The sequence below is a fragment of the Trichoplusia ni genome, chromosome 6, assembly GCF_003590095.1.
Source record: "Trichoplusia ni isolate ovarian cell line Hi5 chromosome 6, tn1, whole genome shotgun sequence".
Lineage (NCBI taxonomy): Eukaryota > Metazoa > Arthropoda > Insecta > Lepidoptera > Noctuidae > Trichoplusia > Trichoplusia ni.
Genome location: NC_039483.1, coordinates 7,925,445 through 7,951,252, shown reverse-complemented (window position 1 = coordinate 7,951,252; position 25,808 = coordinate 7,925,445). Strand labels below are relative to the sequence as shown.

Here is a 25,808-nt window from a genome sequence, read left to right as displayed (position 1 = left end):
TTGTTTTTTTTACCAGTTCAACTTGTCCACTAATGGATAGGGCTAGCAATACTAGCAATACTCGGTCTTTAGTTTCATTCTATAGTATTTAACTATGAACGCGGCTTTTAGACCATTGCTAACTACCTTCTTGAGTTTTGGGGCTTAGCTATTTGGAGCATTTGAAATTATATTATGGTTACCCACTACAGATAAATAGATTTGTTATTTTTAAGAAGATTATTAAAGTTATATTCCTAGTATCCAAAATAATCGATAGATAGAGTAGGAAGCCGTTGGAATATACATATCGGGACAGCATTAATTTAGTAACGTTATGTAATTATTAATACATGATAACGACACGTTTCCTTTAGCCCACGCGATCAAAGTCAAGTAAATATAAATGAGACACTAAGCAACTGGCGTTTGTTTTGATTTCATACATTGTAGCGTTGCATGTGTATTAATCGAAGGCCTAGGGGAATGGCTCACTTCTGACCTATATTACATTGTCAGCCATATTTGCAGACAGTGAAAGCGTCTGTCGGTGAATGGCAACATTTCAAGCTTCGATTGTTGAAGATGTTTGATCTAGGTTCCAGACTAGTTTTAGGAGCGGGGTTTGTGTGATCCACGAATGCTTGGCCTGAATCAGGGTGTCTGTACATGTCTTATGAATATTTGTGAAACCCACACGACACAAGGATTAGGCTGCGTTTCCACCAGAGATGTGTGATGGAAAGGTGTCGTGCGAGGATGTCCACTGAGCCGTATCTACCAGAGCTGTGCTGACAGAAGCGAGGCAAATGAAGCGTTTCCCTCGCTTCGCAACCTCGCATATCTCTGGTGGAAACGCAACCTTAAACTCCTTAATGCGAGAATCATTTAATAAACATGATGACTACCTACTACAAAATGAAATGACCGCGATCGCGATTTTCTTCTAATTAGAAACGCATGGTACCTAGTCTATACTGCAAACTATAACAAATGTTTCACATAACAATAAAACACACCACATAACGAAACTATTATATTTTACATATTTACAGTCACGATTTTATTTATAATTGTCTACTACATCCATTATATAAATTCTATTCCCTCGTACTTGAGGTTTTCAATTAGCGTGTCGTGTAACAACACGGTCCCGTCAGTTGTAAATGCACTAATATATGTGGCTGTCTTGCCTTCGAATTCTGTGGTCTTAAGAGCGACTATTGCTTGATCATCCGTTCCTGGTATGAATTTGAACGATGAGAAGCCGTGCTTTGGTTGGTGTTTTGTTATCTGAAATATATTAATACAGATTAAAATGAAACTTAAAAAAATAATGTTGCTACTTGCTACTAAAGAAGTTGAGTTGGAGAGAAATGTATTTATATTATATTCTTCCATACATATTTAAAAACAGTGTGATCGAAAAAGCCTAAACCTCAGGTAGGTTTAGGTTTAGGTTTTCTCGAACCTGCGACTGGCTAAAAGCATCAGTCGTCAACTATTTAAGTTACTGAGTTCGCAGTTAAACGCCTGCTACGATTAGCCGGTATTTGCCGCTGCAATGCAAGCATGTATTTTTTTTTCGGAATATTAATCAACATTTAAAGTATTTAGGCGTGATGAACAATAAGAATATTCAATCAACAAAAAAACTCACCTCAAGAGCATGAATATATTTAAAATTCGAGTCAGCAGTAATTAAATAATTGCATCCCATAACTTCGTCTTTAGTTTCATTGTAGGGCTCATGACTGCACCTCCTTGGTAAGAAATGCCACATCTGCTTTATAACTGACCAGACTCCAGACTCATGGATCATGTAGCCGGGCCATTGGATGCCAATGGAGCCCCGGACCGCCTTGTATTGGTTCACCCAACTTAAGTGGTGGACCTGAAAAAGTAATAAACGAAATTCATAATATTACCCGGCCACATTTAAAAGTATTATTTTTTTGTGGAAGACAGTTGCAGCTCTTAGCAATGTAATGCGAATCTATGCCTTAGGGTGATGTGTGTGACCTTAGACTTCTTAAGGATACAGTTTGCATGAATATTTACTTGTTTATTTAGTGATATTATCACAATAAAGTTTATCTAAGTAAGTTTTATTTTAATTTGTAATTACTGTGAGAAAATACATGGATTCTTCATTGTATATTGACCATTTTTTTGTCTTTTCTGTAATTCTACAGTCAAAATGATATTTTATTATGCAAGGATGTATAAACAGATATTTATATTTTGAGATAAAATTATACAAACAAACAATATACAATATACAGTCACACATTCAGTACATATTTGTGTCCATAGCTATAGTACTAAAGTTTGGCATAACAGCTATCGTCATCACAAGTATATTTCATAATACTACAGTACAGACTCAGCCTCATGATTTTACTTGCATTCATTCAATTCCCAAACCTTTTTTTTATATCATGGCAATCTGCTTTTGAAAACAATTTCTGGCAGTATGGTGTGTCTACACATGGATAATTTGAAGGTGTTAATATTAGGACAGCTTCCGGCGATATCCCAATAGATTTATGAGCGGAATTCAAAACTAACAGACGATAAACGAAATAAAAAAATACAAGTTGAAAATTAATATTATTTTGCAGAACAGAGATTATAATATTTTATGACTAAAATATTTTTATCGATGGTAAGAATTAAGTAAGCAATAAACTTGACTTATATAATAATCAGCTCATGTCTGAGATAACCTCTGAAGGAGTAAATTGTGTTGATAAGATACATATCATTGCTCATTTAAAATGTTTGTTAACACAGTCTTAGTAAGGTTTACAATTGCTTGCAGGTTTTACTTATTTATTGTATTAACTAGACAGGAAATATCAGAATGAGTTTGGTTTGGTTTATTTGCTTTTTTAATATATTTTTTTATTACATTAAGGTAAAATTAACAAATTATTAAAAATTAAGGAAGAATCTTTAGTACTAATGAACCATAAAACCAAAAAGAAAATCACATTACATTATTATCCACCAGCAGTTTTAATTCTTATGCAAATATATACTCTACTATAAAATAAGTAAAGTCTACTTTGAAATAAGTATATAAATAGCTAATTAATAACTAAATAATTCAGAGATTGTAATATTCATAAATAAGAAAGGTTTTTAAAATATTATTCCTTACCTCTCCATGCATGTTAATAGCTTTCACCCACATAGGGTCATAGCTCTGGAACTCTCCGCTGGCCGTAGTCCATTCCTTGCCCATAGAGCCAACATAGAGTATGTCATCCTTTACTGTCGCCCATTCTGACTTAAAACCTTTTTCAACATGGCCATTGCCATCTGTCAATATCACCCATGGCACCATTTTATTATTTACAATTTCAAAGATCTGAAAACAAATTTATTTATTATTAATTAGTTGTGCTAGGTTTGAATAAGCAGTTTTGGTATTTTATGAGGGTACTTTGATTAATTATGTGGGAGTTAAGTAAAAGTATTACTTGAAACTAGTAAGAATTGTATTTGATATTTTACATAAAGCATTGTATTTTTGTTATTGAAAATAATAATTGCTTTGAAGGAAAATATTCTAGTAATGGGAATATAAATAAAAAAACCTTTTTTTACAATATCAAACAGAAAAAAAAACAATTTAAATTTCATACATAATTGGATTATACAATTAGCTTTTTATCAAATAAAAAGAAAATAAAGTGAATAACATGCTTACCATTCCTGATCTGTCATCAAATGTGAGCAATCTACCATCATACACAATCAGCTCTGACAACTCCATACCTCTTCCCTTATGGGAGTATGTAGATGACAGTAATGTTGCCGGCTCATTATCCCATGACACTTGCACAACCTTCTTACCACGGTGGTAACTCAAAACTCCCCTCTTCAAATAACTATTGTATGTATGTTTGTTTGTATTGCTCTTACTGTCTGTATCCAAGTCTGCCACTATACCAATCCTGTACGTAACCACGTCTCCCGTTACCAGCGGCGCCGACAACGGATACGTGCTGTTGTAAGGTCGAATAGAACTGGCCCATCTCTGAACACTTACTGGCTGGTTACTTGTCCACCAATTGTAATAAAACAACACCACTAAAAAAGTACCAATTAACACTATTAACAATACAAACTGTGGCTGTATCCTCACAGCGTTCCCGACCCTGTATGTGGCCGGAGTGCGCAAGGCCTTGCGCCAGTCACGAAGGGTTCCTTTCATTTTGCGATCTTCTAATTCGTAAGATTCGTACATAATAATATAATTATAACATATTAGTTTCACTTATATTGACTTCTCATACCATATGACTAGTGGAATAATAGTAAACGTGTTATTTACACTAATAAAATTCCTAATTATTACTTAATTAATGTATGAAAGACTTCGTAATCGTAAGCAATTAACACTTCTATTTTGACATAATGATATCCTCGTTTTATGATGGTATAAAATATGGCTCATTTTGGATAAAATTAAATATTACATTCTATAACGATGATTGATAATAAGTGACACATGACACATCACATGTAATGACAATTCTCATTGACATTCAGACGAAATAATGATGAGCCCATAGAAGTATTGTTAATCGACTAAGTAAATTAACGGCCACTAGGTTGGACTAGGAAAAAGCTTTTGAAAGACTTATTATTCGTTTCTATTATATAAAATAAAGAATACTTACATGGATATGCGTCAATCAACTTCATCATTTTAAAAACAACTATTGTAATTTTAGTCGATTACTAGACAGCTTCTAACTTCCATTTGACTTTCACCGTTTCCTTCATGGAAATAGTTATGTATGTTTCTAACAGTCAAGAATAGCTCTATTTCTACAAACTAAATTGACTCTAAGCGCATACCTTTAATATTTTATAAATTTGCTCTCATTTGTAATTGATTACTATCAATTTTTCTGCTAATTTGCTCTAATTGCTAATCCGGCTTAATCACTTTCTGACAACACTAAATGGGTTTCAATGTATTTTCATTTCATGAATCGACTTAAAAACGAATTAAGCATTGCAATTTTAGTGTAAACTGTAAACACTATTTACCACAGGCTATAAAAGCCTTACAATCTCCACAGATTTAAGTGTGTATGACTTACAAAATCGTGTCTATTTTCGTATGCCTTAGTACGCTCATGCTTTTCACAGACCTTTTTTGGTAATACCTATTCCTTTGTTCTGCTTGACGTATTTGTATTGTTTTTGCCAAAACTATGTTTAAAAATTGAGCCTTGTCTGGGATCTTTATCTGAAGAGTAAACTCGTTTAAACTAAGAGTAGTTATATGAAATCACTTGCTTCAAGACTGAAATAGCAGTCTGTGTAAAGCAAACATCATTTTCTTTCTGGGTATCTTGGTCCGATTTGATAAACTTTAAGCCTACGTCCAACTACAGTAGACAGTTGCTGAATACTGATGGACTCTTGGTTGATTGATAGTTTCTGAGCCACTATGATTCGCTTATGGAAAAATCATATTTATCGACTTACTTTGGAAACAGAAGGGACAAGCGCACTCAGGTCATAAACCAAGTACCTGCCTAACCAGAAAATTAGCTATTTGTTGAAATAGATCAACAAAACACCGCAAAAAAATGATAAAGTGGGAGATTTCCGAGAACCCTCCGCCAAGAAAACACCTTTGCTACTTTTTTAACATAGGTTTGTAAATCTCAATGTACTGATAATCTAGATTCCAAAAGTGTATTTCCTCCTTTCCTCACTCCAACTTCTAATTAGATACAATAAAGAGGTGTAAAGCTCATTCCATATTCCACATCCGTCTTACATTAAGCTAATTCTAAACACAACAACGATCTAGTAATACCTAATCACTAATGCATCTGCACAGGCTACATACACGATCAAAAAATGTTCTAGCTTTCACTGAATAAAGAAATTCAAAAGTCACTAACACTCACGGATGGACATCCTGCACAAAAAATGTAATTGAAATAAAATTAAACTAAACTATTTGGTAGTCTACCAATTTATATTTTCGAGTTGTTTTTTATTTTGTACTAAACATCCGTTACGGCTTGAATGCATCAATTATTATTCAAGTATCATTATCACTCTCACTGTTGGCGTTAGTAATATTAACCATTGAGTCATAGATTAAGAATTAGTGCGATACGTCTTGTCATGATGCATTTCGTTCGAAGAATTGTTATTATATTGATGTAATGAGTTTTGCTTTAAGATTTTGCTAAGAAAGTTTCAATAGATATGCAATATTTTTATGGAGTTGGATGTAGGTGATTATAGAGTTGTGGTTTCGTATATAAAGAGTAAAGATGGAATACTGAGGGTCTGTCTGTCTGTTCGACCATCCAGGTCATTTCTTAGACATTGTTGCTATACTTCACAATAAATTCAGTACAACAATTCTTAAATTTTTTGATACGTGACAAACTTAAGTATCTCACATATTTGTTGTTTTTTCTTAAGCCTTATAATTTATACAAAGGAAATATCTGTGACACAAGTCCGACTCGTACTTGACCAGTTTAATTATATCTTTGCAAAGTCGTAAAAAGGCTTACCCATCATATAAATTGGATCTATCACCAGTTTATTCCAAGTTACGGTAGGTATAGGAAGGTATAAGTATTGTTTTTTCAAAATTTGCCACGTATTACGTAATTGGAAAAATGTTTATTTCAGTTCACAGAAAAGGTGTTTACTAGATAAGTAGGTTTATAAAATTACAGGTTTCTTCTAAAGATGATCCAGTTCGAGAGTTTTTCAGAAAAGTTGAGCTTCTTTTATGCTGCAGGGGCTGTAAATAAAGAGAAGTCTACATAAAACCTTTTTCATTAAACCGATAAGTATTATCTACACACATAAACGTCATAAAATGACAGTTAAATAAATTTCATAAATATTTTTTAGTAAGTAAATAATAAAATACGTACAAAATGCACGGAGTATACACCAACGTAATCTGGTATTTAGAGTTTTTCGCGTTCGCATTTGTTTTAATTGCTTTCTTTTGCCTGTTTCTGTATTTGGCGAGTATAAACTACGTGAAATACGCTCCTCGCCACGACTTCAGAAGGAAGTAAGTCGATTATTTTGTTTGTGCTTTCTTTTTGTTCGGAAATGGATAATAGATGGAAGAGTAGGATCCACAGTGATATCGCCTGGAGGCCCCAACAGAAAAGTATTGGGCGTGTTGGGAATTGGATCCAGAATGCGGTGTTGCATGTTTCTTAACTTGTTCTGAGCTTTCGTGGAATTGTAAACAGTTGATACATTGTAGTTTTATTCGTGGTCATTTCCATTGAGATAGAATTGCAAAGTCTTCTAGTACCAGTTTCATCTGTAACATAAGGTTTTTTTTAGACGTAATAGCTAGATATATTTCCTCGAAATTTGAATGTATATAAAATACGAAAGCGCGTATGATATAGAGAAACTTAATATTTGCATACTTACCACTTTTGAACGCATTTTTTTTTGTATTTTTGTGATCGGATTTTTATGTGCTAACAGTTAAGTTTCCATAGTGATGCGACCATAGCTTCCGCCTAAAACCTTTTTTATTATTTTCGTCTTTTCTACATGTCATAGATAGCCAATATTTATGCATGCAAGACTACTATAATATTAAACTCCTTTAATATGACTTGTAAGGTCGCTGTTTTTTATGCTATGGCGATCAGTTATGGTTATGGTCATACTTATTTTACATGGGCGCGGAACATGTACCTATGAGTATTTACCTTCTTAGTACTTAAGTAAGGTACAATTAGAAGGAGGCTTATGTTCATGTGTGGACCTCGGGAGATCCAATTAATTGATATATAGAAGTTAGGCAGAAGGTAAATAAATCCAAAATCCTTTTAGTTATATATTTTATTATATAAGTTTTTTTATTTCCGCAATGTCCCTTTGTTAATTGACTTATTCAACCATTGAAGAAATTACGATTTAAATTATGTGAATTGTTTTAGGTTCATGGCAGACGGCACATGGCTATTGCAAGGTTAAATATAATTCGCAAATATGGATGCCACACCAATGTAAGTAGTTCTAAGAAATAAACAGAAAAAATAATAATACTATTTTGTTTTAGTCGTGGCGATATAGGTCTTTCTCTCTGAAAGAGGTTTTTGCTCGGCTGTGATTAACAATTAGACACATCATAAAATACTGAAGAGCCACGAAACTATACGCATTCTCATAAGCATTTTGCCAACAACTTATTATAAATTATTAGAAATTCAGTACGGGGCGAAACAATCACTTTCAATACAATTAATTTTCAATTATTGAGAGAGAGGAGAATGCAAATAGTGTCATTTTAATCCAATTTCCATTAATTCATCGGCAATTGTGAATAGCTAAATTGGGGCGCCGATTTACATACACTTACTGGTTCAAATTCTCTGACAGGACAAAATCCAACAAGATCTACATGTCCTCACTGAAGTTACCAGACCCAAGTCACAGGCATAAGGAGAACCTTGGACCACAAAGGCCGATAGATACAAGACCTCTGTGCTACGATTTGGGCTGCATTTGGTTCTTCAGAGTCATGGGCAGTATTATCACAATAGCGCTGTGCTACTATTTCGCTTACACCCTCATATCGGACACTAAACTCAAATTTGGATTATTCATACCGTAAATAGTCGATAAGTCTTTTTACATCTCCAGTAAACAGTAGTAAGTCTCCTTTCATGTGGAAGTGAGACGGCACTACACCTCATATAACGGCGTCCCTCTCTTTCACGTACATGCATGTGGTATTGGTATTAAATAGTAGTGATATTTTTAACGGACATTTTGGAGAACCTGTTAAAAATTGTCTAACAATAAAAAAAAATTGTGGTGAAGTTTGAAATGTATAATATTTTTGAAATGTTAATATTTAAGACTTTATTTTACTTGGATTAATATTCACGGGTTGTGGACGCATTTCGGATAGTAGGCTTCGAATCCTTTAGGGTTGGCAGATCTTTTTCATCTTCTATGACTCTCCGATAATCTACTCCGACATTTCAAGCCAGTAAAATATTCAAATGGAAGGTAAGGACTGCGCTTTTTGGATGAAAAATAATTAATCCTTAAACAAAAGACATAATTGTAACATATTTTTTTATAGTTCTTTAAAATGTTTATTTAATCAATGAATCTCTATTTCGTACTTCCTTATTGTGCTTTGTAGATTTTGTTTTATTTTGCCGCATATTGTAAATAATATCAAATACAGATCATATCTAAATCTATTTCTTTTATTTCTAATTAAATTAATTACAGACACAAAAAACTCAACAATTGAATGTGTATCTCCGAACAAATCGGTTAACAAATAAAACAACCTAATCTAATATTATTGTAATTGAAACTAATAGAGTTGGAATGAAAGTGTACCATTGAATAGGCGCTTAATGTAGATAATATCGATTTATTGAGAGACGTTATCTATTCGATCGTGATGAGATGTTGAAAAGTAACGCAAAGTAGAAAGGCACAAAAGGTCTTCACTTGTGCACCGCGCAGTAACAAGGTTACCGAGGCCTGCTCAGTGCACAAATAAAATTCAACGTAACTGAATTGCATGTGCAAATTTGCACATGATTTCACACCATTCGTTTTTAGAACACATAGATGTGTACGTGACCTCTTTACACATTAATCGAGTTGAACTTCTGTGTATTTTATTTTGTTCAAGTGAATCATATCTATTGTGATTACTTCTTAAATACATGCTACTTAAGAAAGTCGGCACGAATAAGGCATTTCGTTAATGATGTCGCGAAGATTTTATTTGCTACTTTAGATTCGGTTTCGTTGACGTTTTTGTGTTTGCTTTGGTATGTTTTAACTATTGCTGTACCCGTTATTTTAATTTTAGCAGAACTTAAAAGTGGCTTGGTAGGAAAGGAGCTCGTGAGAAAAGCAGGAATGGTATTAAGATAAGGTATCAATGTGATGTTCTGTAGACAGGTGTCAAGATAGTGTTAGCGAAAGTTTGTTAATGATTTATTTTCAGTAAATATGTTTTAGGAAACTCTTGACAAATCATTTTGCGAAGATTACTGCTGATGGTTTCCTAAATCACTTTCTCTGCCGTGGAAATAAGGCCACCGTCTGTTGAAGTACAGATACTGAATCACGTGAGAAAATATGCATTTTCAAACTGCCATAATAGGCCAAGGGTGTGACAAAGATACACCATTTCTTATGCAATACTTTTTTGTTTCTACTTATATCTTAATCAAATAAATTAAAAGTAGCTTCATTCATAGAGAAGCCAGCTAAATTTAAAATGCCTTTCCAAGGTGTAGCGAAACTGTTTAGCTGTCAAAACAGTTAATCCAATTAATAACTGAGTGGTGTCGTAACATAATTAACATCTTTTATAATAACTATCGTGAGACTGATTCATTATTAAATGATGTAACGGTTTACTCACGCGTATTTATCGGGGTAGCCCGACTAGTTTCGGACCCAACCGGAGTCCTTAATCATGAGCAGACGCGGCGGGATCGCGAGTCGAACGTCGGACGAAGCGGTTGGGTCCGAAACTAGTCGGGCTACCCCGATAAATACGCGTGAGTAAACCGTTACATCATTTAATAATAATTAACATCGCTCAATATTTGATGTAGAAAGCTATTGAAATATGATCATTCTGACACCTATGGAGCTGATACGTAACGGATATGACTGACATGTTATGTGTAAAGGAGAATGCTCAATCCTGTGCCTTTTATTATACGGTCAATTTCATATTGCATTTATAATTAAAGCAAAATTAATCTCTTTTATTCAATATCTTGATAGTTTTTTGATAGGTTGTTCAAAGATAAAGACTTTTATGTGAGGTTTTTGCAATAGTATTTATAAACCGAATCAGGTATTGCAGTCTTATAGCAGTGGTTGCCTAGTGATTTGATGTTTAGAATGCAGTATCAAAGGGCGTAGTTCTGAATCTCGGCCGCATATTATTTTTTTTATTTATAAGCTTACTAGAAAGTACTAGTTCAAGTAATATGTTATTAAGTACTTGATTAAAACGGAGAACAAAAACATAAAATTTTTGGATATTTTCCTTAACCAACTTGAGATTGTTTTAACCCTGACACTCAACGTTGTACGTCAAATTACTTAAAATACTTTTATGTATGAAGTGACATAATTTCGCTTACTTCCATACAAGCATTAGTGAAATACTCAGAGGCACAGTAGTCTACCATTCATGCGGTAACAATGGTGCCTCTGCCTATCCTTAGGTAACAGTTTTCTCCAATTATATTTTCGGCCTGACTCAAAAAAGAAAGCTAATGCCAAGTCGTAAGACGCAGGCGATACCGAAGAGATCATAATTGTTCGTAATAGTCAGGTACTACAATTTGGCACCGACAATTTGCTAAACATGAGCGGAAGAAACATTAGCTAATGTAAGTCGTACACGCGAGTTAATTGAATCAACTTTTTGTGGCTAAAGTGTACAAAAAAATAAATGAACGATTTATATTGACAAAAAATGTTCTGAATATTTACGTTCAGTGTGAATAATTGTGTTTTTTTTTGGTTTAAAACGATTGTACCTACACGTATTATAATAATAATATGTATGTCAAAGTTCTTCGACTTTTCAATAGTTCGATACATAATCTTACAGCGTAGAGAAAATTGTTGTTCTTGAAATATTTCGAAGCCGTGATCTCTTGGTCCTGATCAGGACCCAGTTATATTTATAAGGGGAAGATAAGTTCTGGCTTAACCTGTTTTGTCTGCTTTAAGTGCTTTAGGTATACTAGAAACGATCTATTAACACATAATGTGGTCACTAATTTGTGCATGTGGTGGGTTACATAAGGTTCCTAGGTACATCTCTTATTTGTGAGCTCATTCATAAAGAGTGAAATGCGCGGAAGTTCGCATCGATTAGCATTCGTGCGGTGGAAGCATATTAGATTAATATATTGCTTACACATGAACGCCTCGTTAGTAGTCGCGTCGTAAACGCGTCTGATCGAGATATCGTGATGGGATGTTCTCGAATGGCAAAAAGCGCTGCCATCTGGTAAACTCGGTTTTCCTAAAAACGTTACTTATGTATCGATTATAGGCCAATGTTGTTTTCCGAACTTATTTCTGAATTGAGTTAAAAACATATACCTATCGATAACATGCTTTCACAACTGGGACAGGCCCTCTGGACTTTTGCATTAACCACGGAAGACAATATCTTTAAAGTCAAGCGATATCGTAAATTTAAAATGTATTTGCTCAGATTAAACTATAAACCCAATTGATCTCGCTTGGGGCTTGACCAATTATATCGAGTAATCAAATCGATATAATTAAACGGGACATTTGTAACGATTTTAATCGATGCACGATACCTTGGGTAAACGATTGACACTTTATAGACGGTTTGTTGATTAGTTTAGAGCTGTCTGGAACTGAACTCTTATCATTGTGGTGTCGATTTGTTATTAGTATTTAAATGTAGACTGCGGAAGAGTTTTCTCTTTGATAACTTTATCGGATACAGGCGGTAGTGAATTAGCGATTGTGATGTGAACAATAATTATGGAGCGTTATCGAGTAGGATAATTTCATAAGACAATTTTTAGGTATAGTTAAAAAAGGAAAATTGTTTTCTGAAGCGGCTTTTGTAAATTAATGCACAAATTGTTTGAAACTACTATCTACTTTTACTATTTATAGCACAAAATACATTAAATAAAAGTTAGCCTCGGTATTGTCCAAAACATTTTTTTGAAGCTTACGTTACAAAAACTTTCTTATACAATTTTAGACCACGATGGCGCGTGCGTTTGCCTTCTCCAAATAGACTAAAAAACGTCGACTACAACCTTTTTTAACGTAACCTAATGAAAACAATATCCGGTCTCACTGTTTGTTCATAAAACCTCCCTTGTCTTTGACTGTTTACTTTTAAATTTGTTTAAGCAGGTCTAACTAAAAAAGGGCGGACGTGATGGCTCTGTTCTGATCAAGATTTTTTTTTATCTTGCAATTTTCAACAGTTAAAACACGACCCGACTTCTTTCTGTTATGTTACGCCTAGTTACATTTAGCCTACATGTTTATTCATGACATCTCGCTTCTAAACTTGGCTTGAAATAAAAGTGTCAATATTTTAGCTAAAAAAGAAAATAGCTCTCGTCATAACGCATTCCTTATTCAAATAACTTATTTAGACATTAGCAGATATTAGTAAATACGATAATGTCAGGCGATCTTGTTAAAAGCCGTCATTAGAAGCGGCGGGGTCCACACTGGCGGTAACCACACTAGGAGCCACTAACTAACGTGTAAATGACAAGTATTGCGAGTAGTTGTGAGCGCCGCGCCGACACACACTTGCATAATTATGTTTATTTAATTACACGATGCCTTATAACGGAGAATCCTGATAGGAACGCGTATTAGCTATTTATTTACCGGAAATGGGTATTTTTATCACGCGTAGGTTCAAAGTCAAGGGGTCTTGATGTGATGTTTGTTTCAATATTTGGTTTTCACGATTTACTTTACTGATTGTCTGAGAAGAGTGGAGAAAATATTGATAATAATTTATTTATTTTGGCTTTTATGATATAGCTATCTTAAATCAGTTGGAGACTCAAAAGCTGTCCCGTTCTTCTAAAAGAGTTGTAATGAAAATAACCTAAATCAGAATGATTATTTACCTAAAGTAGTGAGTTCTACTAAGTAAATAAAGAATATCTAACAAACCGAACATTTAGAGTACCACAAAACGGTTTATTGCACCAGTGACCGTGACGGTAAACAAGCTAAAAAACTGGAACATTTTAATAATATACAAATAATATAATTTTCGCATCAAAGTATTTTACTTTCGCGAGTTTACTGCGTTATGAAACTAAAAAAGGTTCTATAGAAAGTAGATTGTAGTAATAGACTATGCAGAAATTTTGAGCGTATTTCTCAGGTCATTTAGAATTTAAATATTAGGCTATTTATATTTTATTAGATATTTGAATAAGCTATAGTAAAACAATAAGCCAGAAATAAAATATGACAATTGACATTCAAAAACACAGTTAGAAGGGTTGCAGACAAAACAACATTTTTTTTTAATTTAAACTTTTCCCAGAAAAGAGAGGTATATTGGATTCCAAATCAAGACTTATTAACTTAATTCGTTCTTTAACGCAATTCTTACAAGCCATTATCATTATTTAAGATAGCTATTACAGGTTGATATTAAGAATGCAATATATTGCGATATTTTTTATTTTATTAACACTATAACAATGGGTCTGCATTTAGCTTGGCTTCCATTTTTAGCTTACACTGGACATAATTTAACTCAGGCATGCGAAGGGTTACCTACGGTGGTCCTTAAAGATAACAATAATACGAACGTTTTTTCCATTTTCTTTGAGAGATAAAGGGTACTGAGAAAAAAGTATTTGTTTAAATACATGCGAAATGGTGTAAAGGAAATTCTTAATCTTTTTCGCACCCAGTGAAGAAACAGTTCTCACAATAAAGTGTACTAGTTTTTCTTTATAAGGTTGTGGGGGTTTGATAATGCTTTTTGATTTTCAAACGCTACAAACATTCTTGATTGATCAGGCTAAAATGCGATTAGTTGTATATTTAGCGGCCAATTAATCATAGACGTAAACATTTTTTTAGACACGACAACTAATTATTTACATTCTAGAAATGATTTCTACAGTCGGAGGAGTGAAAGTAAACCAGATAATTTTACTTAAAGGAAATTATGTATTCGAAGTTTTTAAAAGAATTAAAATTACATTACAATTAAAATGGTGATTACTAATCGAAGTTTGATATAATAATGATATATAGAAATAATTCATTTCCGTTCCCACATCGGTATTTGCGTCATTCGTCCACGTTCCGCTGATTTTGCATTTGGAAGTTTCCAAGTTACAGAAAAGGTTGCGAAAGTCGACTCTGCTGGCGGCGCATTAATATTGTTAGGGTTCCGTGCTATGTGCGCTTACGGTTCCGTAACACCTCCCCCCGTAGAACAGCGAGTATGAAAGACATTTGTCGTGAATTGAGCTGGAAGTTGATTGGTCCCAATCCTTTTGGTAGTTTCAGGAACTGAGTATATTGCTTGTCTCCCCAAGTTGTTCTCATCTGAAGTTTCTGGGATTCTGCTCGCTCGTTTCATTCGGTAGTGTCGATATATCAAACCAATGATGAGTGCGCCTGCACTTAATATTATTGCGTATAGAGGAATAGTCGTGTGGTACAAAGTGTAGTCAGTTTCTTCTTCCAAATGTAGGGGTGATTGTAAAGATATCTTGGTGTTGATCTCGTGAAGTTGATCCAAGTTGATCGAGTTCAGGTTCGCCTTCGGGACTGTAGACGTGATAGTGGTGTCATCTTTGGGAATGTCCATCAGTTTCAAGACTTGACCTTTCAGCCGATCGTTGATGTTCGTTATTGTAAATTGTGACGTCTCCAGGTAGCAGGTGTGGGGCAGTATGACCAGGTAACTGCCTTGTAATATTCTGTACGAATCTTGACTGCAGGATATGTGTGCTTTCGTTGGTATGGGAAAGCTAACGCTGTAGTGCTTGTCATCGAGTTTCTCGTAGGCTGATGTCGTCAGGGCAACAGTGACAGAGGTGCACGTTGAGCTCTTCTTCTGGGTAGTGATCAGCTCCTGGATACAGTCTGGAGGGAGCTGTCCTTGAAGATTATGCTTGTTCTCGCAGATATACCAGTTACTTGACTTCGGGCATTCTGCCTCTATGTACTTGAAATCTTTCTTATTAAGGACAAGGAATGGATGGGGTGGAATAAGAACTTCATTATTACGATTTGGGACAATAGATAATTTATACATATCATATGTAAAAGGGAGAATAATGGGGAATTTATAAACTATAACTATGCGATTTCCTACATAATAAGATCCTATCCTAATTATATTAAAATATTCTCTACTTTCTAAATCTATCACCCTTTCCCTGCCATAAAGGTTCGTAACATTATCAATCATGACATGTACGGAATCCAAATTTAAGATACCATGATGTACAGTGGAAGTTCTAATGAAACTCATTACGTTTTCTAATTTATATAACTCGTGAGAAACAGAATCTACGTTATCACCTAGTATTAAAAGTATCTGACCTAAATGAGCATACTTGATTAAATCATCATCTCTAGAAGCTATGCTATCGTTAATTTTCCTAAATAGAGTTTCTAACTGACCTTGATTTTTGACTATACTATCAATAATTTTTGAATAATGTTCAGACCAATCTTTAGACAAAGTAATATGACTATTAAGCTCGGTTACTATTTTATTTTCATTATCCTGAAGTAGTTTAATAGCTTGGTTATAACGCTGTGCATCTGTATAATCTAAGTTTCCTGTAATGCTTTTTATCACGGAGCCAAAACCGTCTACGAGACCTCGTTTCGCGCGATCGCTTTCAAAGGTTTTTAACTGCTGTAATATGTTATGAAGCTTAGTTTCCAGGTAAGTGACATGAGGTTCAAATAGAGATCTAGTTTTAGTATGTAATTCAGGGCTAAAATTACGTAATTGATTATCTATAGATTGTATGCTATCGCTTAGATCGTGAAGGTCAATGTATTGAATGAAGGAATGGTAATGGGATATTACTTTAGCTGATCCTAACTTGAAGGGTAGAATACCAGGTCCATCGTTAAGACTTTCAAGTCGGATCTCTTGCATTAACACCGGATTTAGAAGCAGGAGATGAAGCATCAGGAATGGCCTGCAACAATTTAGCGCCTTTAGGTAATCTTTTTAATCTAGATTTGGCTATTGGACCTCGGTTGCGCTTTGTGTAAATGTGGATTGGAAGGTCTGTCATTACGACGTCTTGCGTGTAGCGGGGTGCTAACTTTTGTCGTGAAGCTAAAGGATTTTTAATAAATATTGGCTGTTCAGGGCAATAGTCAACTATAGGTTCACGATTCTTATTAACGTTTTCTACTATGTTCTTCCTAGAAGCATTAGATATATCCCGAATAGAATTATATGCTATTGTCATTTTATCCTTATGATTAACCATGTATTGCTGTAACAATTGAGCTGAAATATCTATACCGAAAGGATCACGTGGATCGAAATGTCCAGTGACGACTTCTAATGGTCTGCACTTTGTAAGACTATGAATGCTACTATTATAGGCTAAAATTGCATATGGCATTAAATTTACAACTGACTCTAATTTATGATTAAGTTTAAGGATACGCAAGTGTTCTAATATTGTAAGGTGAAATCTTTCAACTATCCCATTTTCATTTGGTGTGTTAGGAGCTACTCTATGGTGATTTATATTATGAAAATTAACGAATTCTGCCATAAGCTGATTAGAAAATTCTGTTCCGTTGTCACTTATGATAGTTAATGGCATCCCATGATGTGTACAGAAACTGAGTAACGACTGTAAAACGCTAATAGCAGTTCCATCTTTCAAATAATAGGCTTGCCCATATTTCGAAAATGCGTCTACTATAGTTAAAAACTTCTCACTGTGAATAGTTAAAAGATCTAAATGTACAATCTCAAATGGTTTAGTAGCTGATGGCACAATTTTGAAATACTGTTTTATGGGATTGCGATCATACTTTGCTTGACCACATATCTTACATTCACTTATGAATCTAGAAATATGTTCTTTCATTTTAGGCCAGTAATATTTGTGAGATAGAGCTAAGTAACACTCATTGATGCCACGGTGGTTAGTTTTACCCTCATGGTATTTGCTAATGATTTCCTGCTGCTTTAAATGTTCTCTTACATTCTCTACTTCCTTTTTAGTTAACATTAAGTTCATTGCAGAGTTCTTAAAGGTGCGTTGTATAATGGGTATAATTTTATACATAGAAAGAAATGGGTTAATAAATAGTCCGGTCTTAATTTTAGGGTTAACATATTCTTTTATTGAGCTAACTACGTCCTCTTCTAAATTACATTCGGAAATTTGTAAAGATATTCGGGTATGGGTATCAAAAGGTTTAGTGATAACGGGTTTACTTTTAATATCTCCTACAATGTTAAAAATTATCTGATTAGTGAATTTATTTAGTGGGTCCTCAGTAATTGGTATTTCAAGAATAGGATTTTCAGCATCGGTATGTACCGTAGCATTTCTAGAGTTATCTTCGACTTCTGGAGCTGTCATGGTTCTAGAACCATCTAAAGAAGGTACTGTGCTAGATGGATTAGCTACAATGGACATGGCTTCCTCATTATGAAGTTCGATACGTGAAAGGGCATCGGCATTGGTGTTATTTTTGCCCTGCTTGTACACTACTGTAAAATCATATTCACTTAACTTTAAACACCACCTTGTTAATCGTGAATTAGGCTCTTTTAAATTCATAATCCATTGAAGTGGTTTATGATCGGTAATGATTTTAAATTTTCGTCCGAATAAATATGGCCTGAAATATTTCGTAGCCCAAACAATAGCCAAAAGCTCCTTTTCTATAGTGCTATAATTTAGTTCACTAGTGTTTAAGGTACGCGACGCATATGCAATAGGTTTGTCTGCTCCAATAGTACCTTGGGATAAAACTGCGCCTAATGCTACATTTGAGGCATCAGTTGTGAGAAGAAATTCCTGACTGAAATCTGGGTACTGTAATATTGGATCATTAGTAAGCAGAGTTTTACAGTGTTCAAAGCAGTTATTATAATTTTGATCTAATGTAATTTTCGAACCTTTCTTTAAACATTGGGTTAGTGGTTTAGTCACACGTGCAAAGTTTGGAATAAACTTTCTATAGTATCCAATTAAGCCAAGAAAACGTTTGATTTCGGTTGTAGTTTTTGGAAGGGGGTAATTTTGAATAGCGTGGATTTTATTAGGATTAGGTTTGACACCGTCTCCACAAATAACATGTCCAAGAAATTCAGTTTCTAATTTTAAAAATTCCGATTTATCCATTTGGATTTTAAAGTTCGACTCACGAAGTTTTTGAAATACTTTTTCTAAGTTAAGCATGTGCTCCTGTAAAGAAACACTGAATACAATTATATCGTCAAGATATACAAGGCACACTTGATTCTGGAGATCTTTCAGTACATTATCCATTACACGTTGAAATGTCGATGGAGAATTTTTCAATCCCATCGGCATTCTTAAAAATTCGTAATGACCATTCTCTACATTAAACGCGGTTTTGTGAATATCAGCTGGATCCATTTCTACCTGATAAAATCCACTAGCCAAATCTAAGGTGGTAAAATACTGACACTTTCCAAGTTTATCTAAAACATCTGTGATATTAGGAATGGGGTATTTATCATCAATCGTTTTCTCATTGACTTTTCGAAAATCTATTACTAATCGCCATTTAACCTTACCTGAAGCATCGGCCTTTTTGGGCACAATCCAAATGGGAGAACTCCATGCGGAGTCTGAAGGCCTGATGATCTTTTGTTCAAGCATTTTCTGAATCTGATCCCTAACCTCCTGTCGGTGAACATATGGATATCTATAGCTTTTGGTATGAACAGGAGTTTCATCAGTGGTTCTTATTTTATATTTAATTTTATTAGTAAAAGTTAAAGGTTCACCATCAAGGTAAAACACATCTGCGTAGTTGGCACAGAGATTCCGTAAATTAGCAATTTCTTCGGGGTTTAAATGGTCAGTACGTAAACGAGATAAAACAGCACTTGCACGATCGGTTAGTAATTCAGGGTTAGTTATTTCAAAGTTAAATATTTCAGCTTCAATAGGATGGTCCATTGAAAATATGACATCATTAGATGAGTCGTTAGTAATTTCTACCCAACCACGGTTATTAGTTACATTAGTAATACAGTCTGAAATAGTGCAATTACAGATAACCTGATTTTCAATGAACACTTCACCATCTTGTGTATTAATTGGCAATCTAACTAATTTTGAAGAATTTGCAGGTATGATTTCTTCATACCAGTTGGCATTTCTAGAATCATACATATGGATAGGTATGTGGGCATTTCGAGTTTTCAATAGTTTATTTCTAAGATCAATAGTAGAGTTCCAAGTGTCTAATAAATCTAAGCCTAATAATCCATCGAAGAAATTGTGGAAATTATGTAAGTATAAGGTCACGTTATCATGAATATTAAATTCTTGGAAAAACGGAAAAGTAATAGAGTAATCGCATTTATTAGTAGAATGCATACCAGTAACATGGATTGGGTCATAACTTAAAGGTATGTGACTGAAATATTTTTCCACGACTTCAGGGCTGATGAAAGACTGATTTGCCCCAGTATCAACGAGAAATTTAAGAGGAGGGTATGACAATTGAACATAACCTAACTGTCTCTGTATTTGAAAATTAACCTCTATTTTAGCTTCTCTAATTTCGAACCTATCTGAAAATTTTCATCATTATTTATTGGGGTCTCATTTATTTCCTGAACAGAAGTTGCGGCAGGTTCTTCAGAATAAATTTGCTCATAATCAGGATAATACTCAGCACATTGATCGTAGGTATAATAGTCATAATCAGGATAATTATTATAGTCATAATATGAAAAATCTTTATAGTCATTATCGCTAAAATCATTAAAATTTACATCACGCGTCTTAAAATAGTTGTTAGGGGGTGGATTTCCAAACTTACGCCAATCGTGTCCACTCGGTGGTAGTGGCTTTGGAACAAAATGGCTAACGCCACTCATCGGACGCGGTACATTATTATTAAAGGGTTTGAAAGAAGGCGAAGGCTGCTGAGGCTTATTGGGCAATTTAAATACGTTGCTCTGAGGGTTATAATTTGGTGGAGGAGCGCGCATCATTTGCTGCGTTCTATTGAATGCTCGGGGTTGCATTTGTGGTGGAAAATTCGGTCGCCAACCTTGGTTAGATTGACCTTGAATAGGAAACGGTCTTGAAGGGCCTGGTATATTAAAAGGAGGAAATTTAGGCAATAGTTGATTTTGCGGTAATTTAAAATTATGGTTACTATTCGATAAGGTTTGCTGTTGCCAGTCTTTCCTACTAGAGGTACCGTCATTTCTTTGCTGCAAGTATAAGGTATTGAGTTCGTCCTGCACAAACTCAAGGGCTTTTTCCATGGATTCTGGGCGCATACACCTAATTCTATAACCTAAAGGATCTTTAAGACCTCGCAGGTAAGCCTGGAGAGTAAGCTTCTTGTATAATGACCGTTTAGCTTCTACGGTTGTACGTACCGATTCGTGTAAGGAAACGTACGTCATGATAGTACTGAACAAGTTTTGGCACCGCTCATAAAATTCCTGAGGCGTACTAGACCCTTGGGTTTGAAGAGACAAATCATTATATAACGCGGTTTCATCTCGGTGATCGGCAAAATTATTCACTAATGCACTGCGTATACCTTGCCAATTTTCAGGGATTCCATTCGAATTTATTAACCTAGCCGCGGAACCCGATATTTTATTTAAAATTCCATTAATCAATGCTAAATTCGATAATTCATTTCCAGGTTCCGTACTAAAATATCCTAACACTAATTGATCACACAAATTAATAAAACGTGTAAGCACATGAGGATTTCCGTCAAACTCCGGCAATAATCTAAGTGATTTATAGATAGTATCTATATTGGACTGTGGTTGAGCCATATCTTCTAAATCTCTATGTTCGTCTATGCTATTAACCCTACTAAGTGCTCTACCACTTCGCTCAAATTTTCGGGAATGCCTAGGATGAAAAATTTTGACTACTAAAATTCACACACCAAAAATAAAAATTTAAAAATTCACAATTAAAATCTTGAAATAAAATCACAAGCAAAGTCGGGAATAGTCGGGATACAACCTATGTATACTCATGTACTAAAATTAGAATTTAATTAGAAAAATAAAGTCTAAAAGTAAAAGTTAAAATAAATTCGCGAGCAAACTCGGGTGACAGTATATGTATGCAAAAACTGCAACTACAAGCTATCACTAACTTATATTCTTGTTCTAAAAATAACTCGCTAACAAGGTCAGGTTGCTATCTATGTATGAAAGCAATACCTAATCGTTAACTACACATATAATTACACATATTTAATAAAGATAAGGATTAGAACTAGGATAGCAAGGACTAAGAAAGATTCAAAGCACTTACCACATTATCTGGTGTCTATCTGAATCAATGGCTGGATTCACCTCGACCGTAGAAACTCGTAGATTCTCGATACTCGAAATCGGTCAGTCGCGCGGGACTTCGTTCCGATTTTTGGGGAAATCTTCACGCGAACCGAACCTAATCTTCTTGAGTATCCTACCGACTGCGCCAGAAATGATTTCTACAGTCGGAGGAGTGAAAGTAAACCAGATAATTTTACTTAAAGGAAATTATGTATTCGAAGTTTTTAAAAGAATTAAAATTACATTACAATTAAAATGGTGATTACTAATCGAAGTTTGATATAATAATGATATATAGAAATAATTCATTTCCGTTCCCACATCGGTATTTGCGTCATTCGTCCACGTTCCGCTGATTTTGCATTTGGAAGTTTCCAAGTTACAGAAAAGGTTGCGAAAGTCGACTCTGCTGGCGGCGCATTAATATTGTTAGGGTTCCGTGCTATGTGCGCTTACGGTTCCGTAACATTCTTGACACTAAGAGCATGTTTTGTTACCATAGAAAATATTTATTTTAAAATACAACCTTCATCACTTCAAACAGACAAAGACTCTTTTTAACATAGAGATATTTCCATGACTTACAGAACCGAACATTTTAGATACAATTAAAACTAATTTTAATTTCATTTTCACAAAAAAAAAAACAAAAAAACCTAATCACATAAAAATTAAAATCAAGATACCGTCTGTAATTATCGCGAATGTGTTTTCATTTGTTTTCTATTCACATCATTCTGTGATATTTATTTGCCATTGGTTTGAGATAGACGGGTCGATTAGACCGCTTTGCAGACGCAAGGTGACAACCAGACTGTGTCTGTCTGTCAACACTGCCGCGATCACTTTCCAGATTGCTCTTATGAATAGATTGGCCTATTGATCTATTGATTTACTGTAACGTTTAATCTCGTCTATAATGGTCCTGTGGTAGTGAGGTTCAATTTGTAGATAGACTATTTTTTTTTAAATATGGGTTTTAATTCGTTGTGTTACATGTGTGACTCAGCTTAATGTAATACGCGTATAAACACAGGTATAGATGTGTAATAGCTAAAATTGACACTTGGCTTACATAAATTAATTGTACAATAGGTACTTTTTGATCCATCTTAACTGGGCTCCGATTCTGCCATTTACGGTGGCCGACTAATGAATGGAAAATGGATTAAAAGTCAATATTCCTATTTTCTTCCTTTCCCAATTTCCATTCGTTCATCGGCCACTGTAAATAGCTGAATACTATAATACGAATACCCTGTACTTCTCTTTATTTTCATTGCATCTATATTATTCCGAAATTGGATCACAATATTTGCTTCTATTTTACTTATGCAACTAAACCTTTTTATACGTCTGCCTTATCGATATTCTATTACCGTATAAATTATAATCGATTCACGAAGCATCAGCATCTCAGCTTTCAGACGAAATTAGGTCTTTCAGTAGAAAGGTGCTAAATATAAGTACTCATAATAATATGACTGTTTTTACTTACTGTTTTCTATTACATCATTGATTGAATCTTTGTGGAATACAATTTGTAATTTATTAAATTGCATTGTGTTTTATTGAAAAATGATCGCTTATTATTTATTATGTAACAGACAAAATGTCTAGACGGCTGTAGTAAGTTTCAATCAAGTAACAAAATTGATTGAAATTGAATCATTATTATTGTTTGTTTATGTCTGAGGTCTTATTCTAACTTTTTTTTAATGAAATACGTTGAATTGGTTTTTAGAAATTGTAATTTGGATAATGTTTTAGCTTCAAGCAGGTTAGTTAATTTGTTTAGCTTTTAGGAAAGACAGATTGTAATCAATTTTCGAAAGAGACTCTTTGATCATGTTGAATGTTCTCTCTCTCTAATTTTGCTATCGTGTACGGGTACTTTTGCCCAGCATTTCGACGGTAAGTTTTTGAAAAGAAATCATCCTATTATTGGCTGAAGACAAAACCATGAGTCTAAGTTATTCTAAATCGAGTCGTAGTTATACTAAATCATTCTTGGAATAGGATATTTATTAGAAAAAAATCGAAAGAAACTTAGTCTAATTCTCTCAGATCATCATGATTCTCTGTCACTTTACACATTAAGTAATAAGTATGTACCTACTGGCAGATTTAAAATAATTAATATTAAGTGGCGTTTTTTCATTCGAGCTTATTTTTTCAATATGCATTTATCAAAAATACACACTCATTGACACAGTAATGTATTACCATCGGCACCTGGGGACCTACCATCACCTCAAAAATCGAGACTGTTAAATTGTGGAAGCAAGACAACATAACATGACGTAAAGCGGCATCTCTTTTCGATGACTATAACTGTTTTACTTAAAAATATTGGTAATAGGTAACTGATCTATGGCCAATTAAAACGCCATATCTTCGTATCAAGAAACATGTTAATTGATGATATTATACGTGTATTTGTGTTATAACAGCTGTTTGTAGTATGTTAGCTGTCACTTTGATCTATCACGACAATGATTTATGAATGCGTTCATGTTATGTTTTATATAGCATAATTACGCGATAAATAACGAGTGTACCTAATAACTTAATTTATATGTATATTATAAGTGTGTCAGGATATTTTCCGCTGTGATATTTATCTCAATTATGATCGATTACTGGCTCACCAATAAATGCCTCTTAAAGAGGAAGCGAGACAGCGCTCTATACTTTGTAGAGCGATGTCCCGCTTTCACAACTACGATAGTCATTTTAAATGCGATGTTAGGAACCAAAGCGAAGTTAACCACTGCGTTTAGGTCTAGGGATAAATACAGGGTGACGTTAAACGGCAGGTTAGTTTAATAGTGATTCTATTGAGTATTTATGAGTTAGAAGCGGAATATGATAGGCTTTATAAAAGTGATTTTTCCTTGATTTTGCACAATGAATCTTAAAATATATGAAAAAACGGAGATTTAAAGCGTGTTAAAACGGCTGAAAATGATAAAAAAGCTTTTAAAATTAGTACTAAATGAATGTCCCAGTCATCATTGGCCTAGCCTTTTCCCAACTATATTGGGGTCGGCTACCAGTCTAACCGGTTTCAGCTAAGTACCAGTGTTTTACAAGGAGCGACTGCCTATCTGACCTCCTCAACCCAGTTACCTAGGCGACACGATACCCCTTGGTTAGACTGGTTGTCAGACTTTTCAAGCTTCTGACTACCTGTAACGACTATCAAAGATGTAAGAATAACAGCCGGGACCCACAATTTAACGTGCCTTCCGAAACACGGAGGAACTCCTTATGACAAAGATGATCACCCATCTACGGACCAACCGCGTCAAGCATAGGTTAACCTGTGATCGTTTCACTTCTGCGGTTATAATTTAGTCACGAGCTTCTCTAAAAATGAATGGCCCAGTCTAAGTTTCGTTTAGGTAGTTATAAATAATAACTTTAAATGAATTTCCCAGTCTAGGTTATTATTTATAACTGCCTATTTAACATTGAATAACAGTGAATGATGTCCAAAACGTAATTTCGCACATATATACAACGTTAATTTCACTTTTGTCTAAAACAAATAGAGTTTTTAAAGTAAGATTCTAATAGAGATGAATGTTGATTCTTATCTAGTAATAACAGAGAGAGTACTTCTAAGAAGACTATTGTTTGATATGAGCGTTACTTGAGAAAATAGGCTTGTTTTACGCCTATCATC

At 34.3% G+C, this 25,808-nt stretch overlaps 2 protein-coding genes and 2 long non-coding RNA genes across 4 annotated transcripts; 1 reads left to right on the top strand and 3 right to left on the bottom strand.

The window, feature by feature from the left end:
- Positions 1–1,055: 1,055 nt before the first annotated feature.
- Positions 1,056–4,493, bottom strand: LOC113494755 (soluble calcium-activated nucleotidase 1). The gene is made up of 4 exons (XM_026873207.1): positions 3,698–4,493; positions 3,146–3,355; positions 1,640–1,873; positions 1,056–1,272 (listed from the first exon to the last, which is right to left on the bottom strand). The coding sequence occupies exons 1-4, from the start codon at positions 4,235–4,237 to the stop codon at positions 1,069–1,071; spliced, it is 1,188 nt and encodes a 395-aa protein (XP_026729008.1). The 5' UTR covers positions 4,238–4,493; the 3' UTR covers positions 1,056–1,068.
- A 2,190-nt stretch (positions 4,494–6,683) lies between these two features.
- Positions 6,684–7,559, bottom strand: LOC113494757. The gene is made up of 3 exons (XR_003400678.1): positions 7,444–7,559; positions 6,921–7,327; positions 6,684–6,784 (listed from the first exon to the last, which is right to left on the bottom strand). It is a non-coding gene; the product is annotated as an uncharacterized LOC113494757 (long non-coding RNA).
- Positions 7,002–8,742, top strand: LOC113494758. Its single transcript, XR_003400679.1, has 3 exons — positions 7,002–7,066; positions 7,962–8,030; positions 8,404–8,742. It is a non-coding gene; the product is annotated as an uncharacterized LOC113494758 (long non-coding RNA).
- A 5,950-nt stretch (positions 8,743–14,692) lies between these two features.
- Positions 14,693–22,579, bottom strand: LOC113495257. The gene is made up of 2 exons (XM_026873894.1): positions 22,095–22,579; positions 14,693–16,754 (listed from the first exon to the last, which is right to left on the bottom strand). Exons 1-2 carry the CDS (start codon positions 22,097–22,099, stop codon positions 14,993–14,995), a joined length of 1,767 nt encoding a protein of 588 aa, XP_026729695.1. The 5' UTR covers positions 22,100–22,579; the 3' UTR covers positions 14,693–14,992.
- Between the last annotated feature and the right edge of the window lie 3,229 nt (positions 22,580–25,808).